This window comes from Babylonia areolata, chromosome 34 (genome assembly GCF_041734735.1).
Source record: "Babylonia areolata isolate BAREFJ2019XMU chromosome 34, ASM4173473v1, whole genome shotgun sequence".
NCBI lineage: Eukaryota > Metazoa > Mollusca > Gastropoda > Neogastropoda > Buccinidae > Babylonia > Babylonia areolata.
In genome coordinates, this window is record NC_134909.1 from 20,079,279 (window position 1) to 20,095,763 (window position 16,485).

General features: G+C 42.7%; 1 protein-coding gene across 1 annotated transcript in view; it reads left to right on the forward strand.

Moving 5' to 3' along the window:
* The window catches only part of LOC143277646 (neural cell adhesion molecule 1-like), a 78,432-nt gene that overhangs the window by 41,497 nt on the left and 20,450 nt on the right, over positions 1–16,485 (forward strand). The window contains exons 2-7 of the mRNA XM_076582537.1: positions 3,761–3,944; positions 6,692–6,828; positions 8,871–9,035; positions 9,710–9,874; positions 14,539–14,678; positions 16,119–16,260. Of these exons, the coding sequence (XP_076438652.1) occupies positions 3,761–3,944; positions 6,692–6,828; positions 8,871–9,035; positions 9,710–9,874; positions 14,539–14,678; positions 16,119–16,260 (933 nt within the window). The remainder of the gene's footprint in view (positions 1–3,760; positions 3,945–6,691; positions 6,829–8,870; positions 9,036–9,709; positions 9,875–14,538; positions 14,679–16,118; positions 16,261–16,485) is intronic.

Consider the following 16,485-nt stretch of genomic DNA (forward strand, 5'->3'; position numbering starts at 1 on the left):
ACATGTACGCTCACACACACTCTCTCTCTCTCTCTCCCTCCCTCCACACACACACACACACACACACACACACACACACACACACTCTCTGTCTCTCTCTCTCTCACTCACTCACACACACACACGCACACACACATACACTATCTCTCTTTCTCTCTCTCTCTCTCTCTCTCTCTCTCTCTCTCTCTCTCACACACACACACACACACACACACACACACACACACACACACACACACATCTTGTCTGCTGCAGTCACATGGATTCCCCAGTTCAGTTTAAAAAGTCTCTAAAAATATATTTTAAAGAATTCAACTTTTCATTTAGCCTATCATGTTCACTAATGTGGTTCTTGAATTGCTCTCTCTCTTTCCCTCTCTCTGTGTTCACTAATATGGTTCTTGAATTGCTCTGTGTGTGTTTGTGTGTTGTTGTCTTCAGTTTAACGTCTTTCCACTTGAAGTGATATTAGACGGGGGGAAAAACAAAACAAAACAAAACAAAACGTGGGGGTAGGGGCTGTGAGAGGGGGAGGGGTAAAAGTGTGTGTATGTGTGGAGGGTGAATAGGGAGAGACAACGCTAGGAAAAATGGAAACGTTATAAACGCCAACATCAAACAAATATAACATCTATAACAAATGTCCTATAGGACTATGCAGCAAACCTTCTGCAATAACAAATAACATATTGGAATTGTTAATAACACATTCAAAAGAACTTTTGGTGAAGTCTGGCAAAAAACATTTTAGATTCTGACATTCGAATATTACATGGTTGCTAGAAATATGTTCTCCACATATGCATCTGACATCTTTGCTGAACTTTGTTACAAAAGCGTTCAGTTTTATCCTGTTTGATAATGTATGAATCTGCCTTAATCTTATTGAATTACTGTATGTATTTGACTGATTGATAGTTCCCGGTTGTTGACCATTAATTACACAATGGTTTAAAGCTTTGCCGTTTTCTTGGTATAATTCTCTGACTTTGTTCCACGATGTTTTTTCTAGTATTCGATAACCCTCTTGTACAGATAGAGGCACATAAAGTTCTATGGTTCCCTGTTCGTTATTTGCACCTTTTCTTGCAGTCCTGTCAGCCCATTCATTGTAGAGAATACCAAGATGTGAAGGAACCCAGAAAAACGTAATATGTGTTCCTTTCAAGCTTAAAAGATGTAAAATGTGGCTGATTTCTAGTATGATTTTAGATTTGTTCTTACAATTTGGTGAGTTTAAAGCACATAATACAGATTTGGAATCAACGCAAAACAAGACTTGTAGAAGGCAAATTGGAAGATCAAGAATATGATTTAGAGCCATAAGAACAGCAATAAGTTCAGCAGTGAATATTGAACGATTTTTACCAATATAGTATGATCTTTCCGTTTTCAATTCTGGTATAACGAAAGCTGAACCTGCTTGGCCATTGTCTAATAGTGAGCCATCTGTGTAGATCTGTAAATGATCACGGTATCTATTTTGAAGGTGTACTCGGACTTCCGTTGCCATAATATTCGGATTTTCATTCTTTTTAATGTCAGTATGATTAACATCAAAATGTGCTTTATTCATCTCCCAGATGGGGTATGGACTTACGGTCTTCTGTGTGTCTACGTCATCTGAATTAATTTTAGATTTTTCGAACAGGTTTGACACAAACGTGCCAATGGGTGTTAAATAAGATATGTTTTTAGCTCTTTTGGGGAAGTTGTTTTCGGATGTAACTTTTACTTCCTCTGATGTATAATTTTCAGTTGTTGAGCTTCTCAGTACGTATTTAGCACATGCGAGGTTTCGGTATTCATCTAAAGGTAGTACTCCTATTTCTTTGTATGTTCCGAGGGTCGATGCATGGAAAGGTACACCAAGGGCAAGTCTATATGCTTTGCAGTCTATGCTTTGAAGTTTCTTTAGCAAATATTTTGGAGCATTGAAAAAGACTTCTTGTCCATAGGATAGTTTGGATCGAATAAGTGATGATGATAAATGTTTCAAAATCGTTGTATCTTGTCCCCAGTATTGTTTACTCACAATTTTGAGTAAGTTTAAAGATTTTCTTGCTTTTGTTAATATATATTCAATATGGCTGTTCCAAGTTAGTTTTGAAGTAAGTATCAATCCTAAAAACTTAACAGTATCTTTATACTGAATTGTCTCATTTTCAATCTTAAATGTTGGTAACTCTTCTGGGTTTGTACCATTGTTAAAAAGCATAATATGTGTTTTTTCTGATGATAATGTAAGACCATTATCAGCAATATATCTATTTAATCTATCTATTTCTCGTTTGTGTGTGTGTGTGTGTACAAAGCAACAAAGGGAATAGGACCAAATTCACAACACATAAATGCTGTCATGTAATTTTGATCAACGTCGGGGGTTTTGGATGATGTAATTTTGTGGAGGGTGTGTGTGCTGGGGGAGGGTGAGAAGTGTATGTGTGTGTGTGTGTGTGTGTGTGTGTGTGCCCTTCCTTTAACACAGAAAGCTGTGTTTTCAGTGTGTTTTTTTCTCCTCTCTGTGTGTGGTGTTTCTTGCAAGATGCTGAGAATTTCACTATTTGGGAATATTGGCACTGTACAAGTTCTATATCATTTTGAGTATTATTATTATTTTGACTATTTTGATGATGAAGATGATTAGTAGTTGTAGTAGTAGTAGTAGTTGTAGTCATCATTTCTTTGTTGTTGTTGTACTTTCTGTTGATTTTGTGTTCAGCAGTGATCAGCTTCTTCTTCTTCTGCGTTCACTCGTATGCACACGAGTGGGCTTTTACGTGCATGACTGTTTTTACCCCGCCATGTAGGCAGCCATACTCCGTTTTCGGGGGTGTGCATGCTGGGTATATTCTTGTTTCCAAAACCCACCGAACGCTGACATGGATTACAGGATCTTTAACGTGCGCATTTGATCTTCTGCTTGCATATACACACGAAGGGGGTTCAGGCACTAGCAGGTCTGCACATATGTTGACCTGGGAGATCGTAAAAATTTCCACCCTTTACCCACCAGGCGCCGTCACCGTGATTCGAACCCGGGACCCTCAGATTGACAGTCCAACGCTTTAACCACTCGGCTATTGCGCCCGTCAGCAGTGATCAGCGTTTTTTGCTCCTGTTTTGGCGTGTTGTTGTATCCTTCGGAAAGGCCATTGACTCTGATTTGCTGCACTCCACCCAGGTGTGAATAGGTACCCTACCATCGATCGGGGAAGGTTTAAACTGCGGAAGGAGAGGATTAGGCCCTGCCTTCCCATGTCAAGCTCAAGACACAATATTGTATTGTATTGTATTGTATTTATCTTTTTGTCACAACAGATTTCTCTGTGTGAAATTCGGGCTGCTCTCCCCAGTGAGAGTGTGTCGCTACACTGCAGCGCCACTCTTTTTTCTTTTCTTTTTTTCTACTTGCAGTTTTATTTGTTTTTCCTATCAAAGTGGATTTTTCTACAGAATTTTCCCAGGAACAACCCTTTTGTTGCCATGGGTTCTTTTACGTGCGCTAAGTGCATGCTGCACACGGGACCTCAGTTTATCGTCTCATCCGAATGACTAGCGTCCAGACCACCACTCAAGGTCTAGTGGAGGGGGAGAAAATATTGCCGGCTGAGCCGTGATTCGAACCAGCGCGCTCAGATTCTCTTGCTTCCTAGGCGGACGCGTTACCTCTAGGCCATCACTCCACAGTGGATATGATTTCACAGCCAGGACGGCCATAAAAGGCAATGAGACCCAGAACCTGTATTTTCTGTTTCAGCACTTATGGTGCGAGGCGAGATCGTCATCTTCCCTCAGGGGGCGACCAAGGTTCACGACATGACCACAGACGATTCCTCCTCCATCATTTTGTTCTCCTGCTCAGCCACCAACAGTACGTCGTTTGAAGCGGACCTCAAATGGTTTGACATCAAGGGCGAGGAAGTCACGGCCACACAGGGGAGGTAAGTCCTGTGCCTGCTGGTGGCAGACGGGTTTTTTTGTTTGGTTTTTTAACATTTTAATTTCCTTTTCTTTTTTTTCGTTTATTTTATTTTATTTTATTTTATTTTATTTTATTTACAACACAGGCGATTTACACACACACACACACACACACACACACACACACACCAACACACACACACACACCCACACACACATATATATATACACACACACACATCAGTGTGTGTGTGTGTGTGTGTAAATAAATAAATGTATATTTACGAAAGGGGTGGGGGGGGGGGGGAGTGATATAACAGATGAAACGCTAAGAAATCAAAACTAAGATGAAGATGCAGCAACATAAGGATATACAAGTATTGTACTCTGAGCAAAACGACTGAGAACGAGTGAATGGAATCATTTGAATAAGTCATCAAATACAAGAAACGATATCCATTCCACCCGAAATGTATCATTTGCATATATCTTAGCGTATGCACTTTCTGAATAAGTCATCAAATACAAGAAAAGATATCCATTCCACCCAAAATGTATCATCTGCATATATCTTAATGCACACACCTTCTCTACTATTTCCCCCAGTTCAGCTGTACTTCGTTTTTTTGCACATGTCAATCAATGAACTGGGTTTATGGGTTGATTAGGTATCTGCTTTTAAAGAAAAAAAAAGTTTTTTATGTTCTTTAATTTCTATCATAGAAGAGGTCGTGTAGCATAGATTGAGCTGTCAGCATGCTTTTACAGATGCTTGAAACTGTTTAACTAAATTGCTAGGATGGATTATTCAGTTCAAGTCAAAGTTACATTGAAAAACAAAACAAAACATATATTACGATAGTAATGATAGATACTTATACTGCACTTTATCCAGAGAGTTCACAGTTTTATATGAAATAAATAGATTGATGAATTAATGGATAAATGCATGAATGAATGAATAGATGAATAAATAATTTGTTGATGAATAAATAAATGAAAAAAATAGATGAATGAATAGATGCATAAATAAATGAAATTTGTATTTGTATTTCTTTTTATCACAACAGATTTCTGTGTGAAATTCGGCTGCTCTCCCAAGGGAGAGCGCATCACTACACTACAGCGCCACCCATTTTTGGGGTATTTTTTCCTGCCTGCAGTTTTATTTGTTTTTTCTATCGAAGTGGATTTTTCTACAGAATTTTGCCAGAAACAACTCGTTTGTTGCCGTGGGTTCTTTTACGTGTGCTAAATGCATGCTGCACACGGGACCTCAATTTATTGTCTCATCCGAATGTCTAGCGTCCAGACCACCACTCAGGGTCTGGTGGAGGGGCTGAACCGTGATACAAACCAGCGTGCTCAGATTCTCTTGCTTCCTAGGCGGATGCGTTACCTCTTCTTCTTCTTCTTCTTCTGCGTTCGTGGGCTGCAACTCCCACGTTCACTCGTATGCACACGAGCGGGCTTTTACGTGTATGACCGTTTTTACCCCGCCATGTAGGCAGCCATACTCCGTTTTCGGGGGGTGTGCATGTTGGGTATGTTCTTGTTTCCATAACCCACCGAACGCTGACATGGATTACGGGATTTTTAACGTGCGTATTTGATCTTCTGCTTGTATATACACACGAAGCGAGTTCAGGCACTAGCAGGTCTGCACATATGTTGACCTGGGAGATCGTAAAAATCTCCACCCTTTACCCACCAGGCGCCGTCACCGTGATTCGAACTCGGAACCCTCAGATTGACAGTCCAATGCTTTAACCACTCGGCTATTGCGCCCGTCGATGCGTTACCTCAAGGCCATCACTCCACTCCAGTGAATTAGTAAATGAATAAATAAATATATAAATAAATGATGAGAATGATCCATCCCCAACATGGGGCAGTGGCATATCTGCTGACAGGCTTCTACAAAAACAAAGCAAATTGGGCAGGCACAGGGGTGTGGGGGTGAAAATTAGATGCTCGCATTAGCACAGACATGCCAGCACAATACCATGCACATGAACCCAGGCCACCACTCAAGGACCAGTGGAGGAAGAGGGGGGGTGGGGTGGGGTGGGGTGGAGTACAAACCCTGGTCCGTATCTGAGTCTGGAACCTGTGGACGTTCGTTTGGGCGTCTTGTATTGGATCACGTTTTGTCACAACAACCAATTTCTCTGTGTGAAATTCGGGCTGCTCCTCTCATGCAGAAGCATCACTACAGAGAGAGAGTGCTATTTTTTTTTCTTTCCTTTTTTTTTTTTCTTTTTTTTTTAGACACTTTTTTTCTGCCTGCAAATGCATTTGTTTTCCTGTCAAAGCAGGTTTTTTTTTGTTTTTTTTGTTGTTTTTTTTAAGATTTTTTTTTTTCTGCCTGCAAATGCATTTGTTTTCCTATCAAAGCAGATTTTTTTTTTTTTTTTTTTTTTTTTAGATTTTTTTTTTCTGCCTGCAAATGCATTTGTTTTCCTATCAAAGCAGATTTTTTGTTGTTGTTGTTGTAATACAGATTTTTGCCAGGGACAATACTTTCATTGCTGTAGGCTTAATTACATGTGCAAAGTACATGCTGTACATGGGACCTTGGTTTATCGTCTCATCTGAAAGACTAGCATCCAGACCACCACTGACGATTTGGAGGATGGGGAGAAAGGGGAAAAAAAGAAAAAAACTGGCGAGTGGGGGGATTCGAACCCGTGCACTTGAGATTCCCTTGGCTTCCTGGGTGAACGCATTCCCACTGGGCCACCGCTGCTTGTGTGCGTCGTTGCAGGATGTTCATCCAGCGGACCCCAGACAGTCTGGACCTTCTGATCGCCAACCCTGAAGAGGAGGTGGCCGGGTTCTACACCTGTACTGGGCTGGTGAACGACGTGGAGGAGGAGGCCAGAAAACAGCTCAAGATCTACAGTAAGTCTGGCTGTCTGTGTCTGTATGTCTGTCTGTTCATCTGTCTGTGTATGTGTTGGGTTGCCTTGTCTGGTTGGCTGTCTGTGTGTGTCTGGCTGGCCGTCCGGCTGTCCGTTTTCTTCAGTTTAACGTCTATTCACTATAAGTGTTTTTAGACGGAAAGGAGTAAAGTAGTGTATAAAAGAAAGGGAATGCATGTGAATATTAGTGTAAAAGAAAAAAAGTTCATGTTATGTATCAGAGGAAAAGTATATTATAAGAAAAAGTCTAAAGAGGTTGTGGTGTGTATTGAATGAGTTGTCATGGGAAGGAGAATATGTATATGCATATCAACAAGTATTAACCTACAACAATGTAAATTGTCTGTCTGTATGTTGGGTTGTCTTGTCTGGCTGGCTGGTTTGTTTGTCTGGCTGGCTGTCTGTTTGTTGGGTTGTTTGTCTGGCTGTGTCTCTGGCTGGCTGGCTGTATGTCTGGCTGGCTGGCTGTTTGTCTATTTGTTGGGTTCTGTCTGCTTGTATGTCTGGTTGGCTGTAAAACTGTTGGGTTTTGTCTGCCTGCATGTCTGGCTGGCTGGCTGTATGTCTGGCTGTCAGAATGTTGGGTTCTGTCTGTCTGTATGTCTGTCTGGCTGTTTGTTGGGTTTTGTCTGTCTGTATGTCTGGCTGGCTGTCAAAATGATGGGTTCTGTCTGTCTGTATGTCTGGCTGGCTGTAAAACTGTTCGGTTTTTTTCTGCTTGTATGTCTGTCTGGCTGTCATATCTGTTGGGTTTTGTCTGTGTGTATATCTGGCTGGCTGGCTGTCTATTTGTTGGGTTTTTCCTGCTTGAATGTCTGGCTTGGCTGTCAAAATGTTGGGTTTTGTCTGCCTGAATGTCTGGCTTGGCTGTCAAAATGTTGGGTTTTGTCTGGCTGGCGGGCTGTCTGTCCATTAGTTGGCCTATCAATTGAAGATCTATAGTAAGTGTATCTGTGTCTGGTTACCCAGCAGCTGAAGATCTACAGTAATTCTGTCTGTCAGTCAGTCTGTCTCTTGGTCACCTTGCAACTGATGATCTTCATAAAGTGTATCTGTCTGTCTGTCTGTCCATTGGTCACCTTGCAACTGATGATCTTCAGTAAGTGTATCTGTCTGTCTGTCTGATGGTCACCTAGCAACTGATTTTCTACAGTAATTGTATCTATCAGTCTGTCTGTCTATTGGTCACCCACTAACTCACGATCTACAGTAAGTGTGTCGGTCTGTCTGTCTGTGGATCAGAGTGTGTCTCTCTGTCCCTCAGTCAGCCTAACAACTGGAGATCTACAATGAAAATATACCTGTCTGTGTTTGTTTACCTGTCTGTCTGTCTGCTTGTCTCTGGGTGTCACTCTTTTACTTTTGTCATGGACAGCTGTTCTGAGTGTGTTGTTGGTATGAGCACTTTTTTACATTGCATACAGGCACGCACATACAGGCATTTGTGTGGACACAAATGCATGCACATACATACGCATACATACACACACACACACACATACACATACATATGCATACATACATCCATTACATAACATGATAGTTCGATGTACTGTATTTCCATTACACTGGACTGAGTTGCACTCAACAATACCGTATGTTGTTTACAGTGCTGTACTATGCTTCCCTGTACTGAAGTATACTACTCTGTAATAATAATAGCAATATTAACAACAACAATAGTAATAATGATAATAATGGTGATGATGATGATGTTTGAATGTTATGATTTGAAGCCTGGAAGCAGACAAGATGTTTGTGTGTGCACATGAATGCATGAACATGTGTTGATGGTGTACAAAGCATCACAAACATTTTAAACTTTGTGATAATAAGAATCCTGCACGAACACTGAGGTACACAGTGAGCATGTGTGTGCGCGCGCATGCACGTGTGTGTGTGCTTGCATGAGTGTATGCATGTGTGTTGATGGTGTACAAAGCAACAGAAACATTTTAAACTTTGTGATAATAAGAATCCTGCATGAACCCTGAGGTGTGCGGTGTGTGTGTGCGTGTGCAGAGGGCTTCAATGTGCTGTCGGACAAAGAGCAATACATTGTGAACGGCACGGATGACAAAGTCATGTGCCGCATCTCTAGCCCAGGAGATGACGAACCCACCATCAGCTGGTACAAGGTCACCACCGACGACAAAGGCGACATCAACTGGCTGCCCATCAAAGCAGGTGCAGTGGTGTGGTGCTTGTCTGGGGTTTGAGTCTGATGTCTGCTTCTGGATTTTTCTTGTTGTTGATTTTTTTTCTGCAGAATTCGACAAAATTATCGCCATCCCCTGTCCTACTTTTATGTAAATAATCATTTTCCCTGATCTTTCAGCAGACACCAAGTTGTGTTAAGGTCAGAGTGAGCCAGAACCCCCAGTCCTTATACTACATACCAAGTTCCATATACGCAAGCATGATAATATGACAGCCAAGGTCCTGCCTCCCCCGTCAAACCCCTCCCCTCCCCCCCGCCCACACCCCCCTCCACACACACACACACACTTACCTCTTTCTGTGTGCCCTGGCCTTGTTGCAGACGCCACATTCCACATACACAATCCAGACAGGCTAACAGCCAAGGACCCCTCCTCCCCTCCTCATACATACCCACACGCACACACCTTTCCACGCACCTGTACACTCATCCACACACCTACACCCTCCCCCCAACCACACTCACCCTCCCTCTCTGACCTTGACCTTGGTGCAGACGCCAAGTTCCCCATACACCAAGCCAGACAGGCTAAAGCCAAGGACCCCTCCTCTCTCCACATACATACCCACACGCACACATCCACCCACACCGAAACACACTCACGCCCTGTCTGTGACCTCTGACCTTGACCTTGGTGCAGACCCCAAGTTCCACATACACAAACCGGAGAAGCTGACGGCCAAGGACCCTGCCTATCTGGAGATCCGTAACGTGTCTCTGGCCGACCAGGACACCTACCTCTGCAACATCAACAACCGCATCCTCGGCAAGTCACATGCACACTTCATCAGCGTTGTCGTCACAGGTATGCATTAATGATAGTTCCTCTTCTTCTTCGTTAGTGGGCTGCAACTCCCACATTCGCTCGTATGTACACGAGTGGGCTTTTTTTTGTGTATGACCATTTTGACCCCACCATGTAGGCAGCCATACTGTTTACAGGGGTGTGCATGCTGGGTAAGTTTTTGTTTCCATAACCTGCCGAACGCTGACATGGATGACAGGATATTTAATGTGTGTATTTGATGTTCTGCTTGCGTATGCACACAAAGGAGGTTCAGACACAAGCAGGCTTGCACATATGTTGACCTGGGAGATCAGAAAAATCTCCGCCCTTTACCTACCAGGCACTGTGACTGAGATTCGAATCTGGGATCCTCAGATTGAAAGTTCAACGCTTTAACCACTGGGCTATTGCACACATCAATAATAATGGAAATACTAAGTATCTAAAAAGCACTGAATCTTGTGCAGAGACAAATCAAAGCACTTTCACACCAGTCATTTACACACATGCACAACTCTGAACTTGAGAAACTGAAGACAATGAAAAGGCAGGTACAACAGTAATGGTAACAGTGATGATAATGATGATGTTGATGATGATGATCAGAAGAAGAACTGTAACAACAAACTAGGAGGCAAGACTGAACTTGCCTTGGGGGCTAACTGGCTTTTGAGGACCATCACAACACTGGCTGTCCTAAAACCCTCTTGGCCAAGAGAGTGGGGATGTAACTTGGCCAAGACACTCCCCACTATAATCAAATTCTAGCCCAGATAATCAGGACTGCAGTTGCCTCCTCGGCTGGTCAGATGGTCATAATTGGACACGTCTGACTACCTTCTTCTTCTTCTGCGTTCACTCGTATGCACACGAGTTGGCATTTACATGTATGACTGTTTTTACCCCGCCATGTAGGCAGCCATACTCCGTTTTCGGGGGTGTGCATGCTGGGTATGTTCTTGTTTCTATAACCCACCGAACGCTGACATGGATTACAGGATCTTTAATGTGTGTATTTGATCTTCTGCTTGCATATACACACAAAGGGGGTTCAGGCACTAGCAGGTCTGCACATGTGTTGACCTGGGAGATCGTAAAAATCTCCACCCTTTACCCACCAGGCGCCGTCACCGTGATTGGAACCCGGGACCCTCAGATCGACAGTCCAACGCTTTAACCACTCGGCTATTGCGCCCGTCACTACCAAACAATAATGATAATAGTAATAAACGTATTTACATACATTAAATCTTGTGCAGAAACGAGTCCGTGAGCTTTCACAAGCATGACTTTCTCTGAAACTGAGGGATAAAGGACAAAAACTTTAGAAATATGTCTATATAGAAGGCTGGAGAAATTATAGGTGGACAGTGGGAAAGTAGCGAGGAGCTACTTTGGAAGGATATGGGCATTAACTCACTCAGTACGGCCAGTCCTCTCTTCTCATCTACACAGACCCCTCAGATGTCCAGTGGGTGTCTGAATGACCCAACCTTTAGCTTCCGTCGTCAGAATTGTGGTATTCTTTGTCAACATTCACGTCTTCAGTATAAGAGCCTTCCTTTCCGCTTGCAATATTTTGATGGTGGTAACTGGGGTGAAACGCTGTTAACGTCGTCTCTTTCGCCGTTCGTATGGAGAGAGTTAAAGCCAGAGCTGAAAGAGGGGGTTGCAGGGTTTGAGTAAGTGAAAGGAGACTGGTGCCTTCTTCGTTCATGTGCTGCGACTCCCACGTTGCACTGGACGTACTTCATTTTCAGTGCGAGGGGTGGGGGTTGTATGCCGGGTATTCTTCTGCGTTCACTCGTATGCACATGAGTGGGCCTTTACATGTATGACCGTTTTTACCGCGCCATGTAGGCAGCCATATTCCATTTTCGGGGGTGTGCATGCTGGGTATGTTCTTGTTTCCATAACCCACCGAACGCTGACATGGATTACAGGATCTTTAACGTGCGTATTTGATCTTCTGTTTGCATATACTTACAAAGGGGGTTCAGGCACTGGCAGGTCTGCACATATGTTGACCTGGGAGAACGTAAAAATCTCCACCCTTTACCCACCAGGTGCCGTCACCGTGATTCGAACCCGGGACCCTCAGATTGACAGTCCAATGCTTTAACCACTCAAACCACACCACTGTCCTAAAACCCTCTTGGCCAAGAGAGTGGGGATGTACTTGGACAAGACACTCTCCACTATAATCAAATTTTAGCCCAAATAGTCGGAACAGCAGTTGCCTCCTATGCTGTTCTGATGATATAGTCGAACACGACTATATATATATATATATATATATATATATATATATATATGAATGTGGGTGTTGGGGTGTAACAGAGGTGTGTGGTCAGGCGTTAGACTTTTGATCCACTGTTTACCAGGAGGAATTTTTGTTTAATGTCCCGTCACACATATCGGTGATTGAAGACATTTTGTTAAAGTATTTATGAATACATCTGAGTATTTTCGGTTAGAAGGGGTGGGAGATGTGGATGAATGGAGGGTTGGGGGAAACTGGGCAAATGAGGGTAAAAATGTGGGTGAAATTTGGAAGACAAACAAAACAAAACAAAAACAAAAAAACAAAACAAAAAAAAACACGAAAAAAACAACCTCTAAATACAGTTACAGGAAATTACTTAAAGGACTTCGTAAGAGAGAAGTCGTTAAACTGACAAGCGAAACAACTGATAATGAATGCAAAAAGTCAAAAACATCAACGTTCTCAGTCACTTGTGAAGACACACTTTCGTGTACAAAAGGCTTCATCAAGCTACAGTGAAAAATTATATGCTCAATTGTCAGGTTACTAAAGCATATACACTTGACATTAGAACAATACTTGGTCCGTAATGAATTTGATAATAGTCTGAGAGCTAAGCTCAGAATTGGTCTGCGAATCGGACCAAAGTCTGGGAGAGTTTACCAGTGATCAGTGTTTGATGCCGAGTTTCATCATGGTGTCGGGTCGTTGGGAAAGGCACTTTACTCCAGTTTTGGTGTGCATTTGCTAGCTTTATTTGTTTTCAAAAATCTTCCAAAGGATTGAATGCTGGCAAATTTCCAAGGACATCCGTAATTGCAGAGTCTATGCAAAACCTTTTTTAGTTGTCTTCTTATGGGAAACTACTATCCATGGCTATGAGAAACCATTTTACTGAAGGAAATTCTAAAGTTTTCAGAAATATGACCCTCTTGGTGATACCAGTTTACAAGCGTACAAAAGCATGTTTTTAGTGTATTTATGAGTCATGTATGTGTATTCCGTCTTTATATCGTAATGTGCATCCACACATGTGAATGCACTCTGCATATGTGTGTGTGTGTGTGTCAGTGTGTGTGTGAGACAAGTTCTGTTTCTGTTTTTTCTTTCATTTTTCTTTGCATCACTTGTTTGCATATGCAACCAGTTCATGTGTTTTTTTTCTTAACCCTTTCGCTGCCAGGAAAATAAGATTTAAGTGAAATCTATTTGCCAGGGTTTTTTTCACAAAAAACGGGTATAAATTTTCAAAAAATTCTGTGCTCTTTATTATTGGAGAAAGACCCTTAAAAGTATATATTTTCTGAAAGGGAAATGAATAAAGAATACAAAACACATGATGTTTTCCCATTTTATGCATTTTAAATGACATGCTGTTGTTTTGAAATCAGTGTTTTGTTTTTTGTCACATTTTCAACTTGTTCATTACAAACATTAGTCTGGTAATTTGCACAAAAATATCATTTTCTGGACAAATGGATATCTGCACACACAAAATCATACTAGAACAACCACAATATAAAAAAAAACTGAAAAAGAAATAGATGCATTGTGACTTCTGCAAGTGATAATATGGATGTGAGGCCACACCACCTCAGTCTCCACCCCCCTCCACTTCACCCCTCTCACACCGTCACTTCAGCAGACCGCGTTGGCTGAGTGCCAAGAAAATAGCTCATACGGTGCCCTGCTAAAAATTCAGTGACCTGTCGTCTGCTAGAGTTGAACAGCCTGCATCACTCACTGATAGTTGTATCTTGGCCACTCTCTTGATTGCTCCCTTTGTTTTCTATCAAATCGTCCTATAAATGTTCACCACTGTCTTCTCCTTCGAATTTATGCTCAAATTCCTTCTGAGCATCAGCAAAAGAAAGTAATCTTGGTTGATTTAGTTCACCACGATCGCATGTCTTGAGCACGGAGTCCGACATTTTGTTGAGCGAGCGAGGAGAGGAGCCAGGCAAAGACTGCGGCCAGTAACCCAACCAAAACGTTCAAATAAAGGACTGCCTTATGACGCAGATGGTGTTTCTAGCTATGAATAGAATCCAGAAAGATTCCCCAGGCTAAAGCTACCAGCATTTTTGTCAACGAACTGAATGCAAAGCAGGGAAAAGTCAGAATATTTCGATGACGAGTTATCTCGTCATTGTGGCAGCGAAGCATACATGCTTGCCATGACGAGTTATCTCGTCATGCAGGCAGCCTAGGGGTTAAGGGACTAGTGCAGTTTGAAGCTTGATGAGTGTTTATTTTTGTGTGTGTGTGTGAGTGTATGTGTGACAAGTTAACGTTTTTTGTGGGGGGGGGTTGTTATTTTTTACTTGTATGGTTTGGTTTTTTTTAGTGTTTTTTTTGTTGTTGTTTTGTTGTTGTGCGTGTGTGACCAGCTGTGCTTGTGTTGTTCCTCCACCAGTGCCTCCCGTCTTCACGGAACCACTGAGCGCTGTGCCTCTGGAGCCCCAGGAAGGGAGACGTCTGGAACTCTCCTGCACTGCAGAGGGCATCCCACCTCCCCGCTACAACTTCACCAAGTATTCTGATGCCTCCAGAAAAGTGAGTACGACTTCGTGAAGTGTTCTGATGCCTCCAGAAGAGTTAGTAGTTTCAGTTTCAGTTTCAGTAGCTCAAGGAGGCATCACTGCGTTCAGACAAATCCATATACGCTGCACCACATCTGCCAAGCAGATGCCTGACCAGCAGTGTAACCCAACGCGCTTAGTCAGGCCTTGAGAAAAAAAAAAGGTGAATAAATAATAGATAAGCTTACAAAAATGAATAAATAAATAAATAAATAATAATTATAATATAAAAAAGGTAGTAGTAATGATAATATTTATAAAAAAAAAAATATAAAAAAAAGTGAGCAGGACTTCATGAAGTATCCTGATGCTTCCAGAAAAGTGAGTAGACTTCATGAAGTATTCTGATGCTTCCAGAAAAGTGAGCAGGACTTCATGAAGTATTCTGATGCCTCCAGAAAAGTGAGTACGACTTCGTGAAGTGTTCTGATGCCTCCAGAAAAGTGAGTAGGACTTCATGAAGTATTCTGATGCCTCCAGAAAAGTGAGTAGGACTTCATGAAATATTCTGATGCTTCCAGAAAAGTTAGTTTTACTTCATCAAGTATGATTTCACTGAGTATTCTGATACCTCTAGAAAAGTAAATGTGACTTCACTGAATATTTCCAACTCTTTAAGAAAACTGAGTATAATTCACCAAATGGGGATTTTTCACAACAGGCTGCCTACATGGTTAGAGCCAACTGATGGCTGCCATTGGGCACTCATTATTTGTTTCCTATGTAATTCAGATTTCAGGCACACACACACCTACACACTCAGACAGACATGTAACATTCTATGTGTATGACTGTTTTGTTTATTTATTCCACCATGTTGGCAGCCATACTCCGTTTTGGGGGGCTAGCATTCTGGGTATGCTTTTGTCTCCATAACTCACCGAACACTGACATGGATTACACGATCTTAAACATGCGTATTTCATCTTCTGTGTGCGCGTATACACAAAGGAGGTTCAGGCACAAGCAGGTCTGCACATATGTTGACCAGGGAGATTGGAAAAATGTCCATCCTCTGACCTACCAGGCAATGTTACCAAGATTCAAACCTGGGACCCTCAGATTGAAAATCCAACACTTTAACCACTTGGCTATTGCGCCCATGTGCACATATGTTGACCTGGGAGATCAGAAAAATCTCCACCCCATAACCCACCAGGTGCCGTTACGATGATTCAAACCTGGGAACCTCAGATTTAAAGTCCAGTGCTTTCATTGAGCCCGTCAGTGATGACAGGTGTTGACTGTGTGTGTCCCCCCCCCCCCTCCTTCATCCCCAGGATTGAGAGGTGGTTTTGGAGAACCGTTACCGAGATTCGAACCTTGGACCCTTGAGATTTAAAGTCCAACGCTATCATTGAGCATGTCAGTGATGACAGGTGTTGACCCCGTGTGTCACCCTTTTCATCCGCAGGACGGAGAGGTGGTCCTGGAGAACAGCACGAGGGGTTACCTGCTCATCGAGAGCGTCAACAGGACGGACGAAGGCCTGTACGAGTGTGTGGCCATGAACCAGGGCGGAAGCGAGAACGTTTCTGTGGAAGTGAACGTCCGAGGTCAGCCACTGACTCTTTCAGAGATTGGAGAGTTTTTGGGAGGGGGAATGGGGGGTGGGGGGGGGGCGGGGGTAAGGGAGGGTGTGTGTGGGGGGGGTGAGGGGTGGTGGTGGTGGTGGGAATATGTGGAGGGAGAGGGAGTTAGTGCTGTGGCGATGAGGGGTTGGGGGGGGGGAGGTGAAGAGGATTGTGGGGAGGGGGAAATAAGGATAGAGGAGGGAGTTG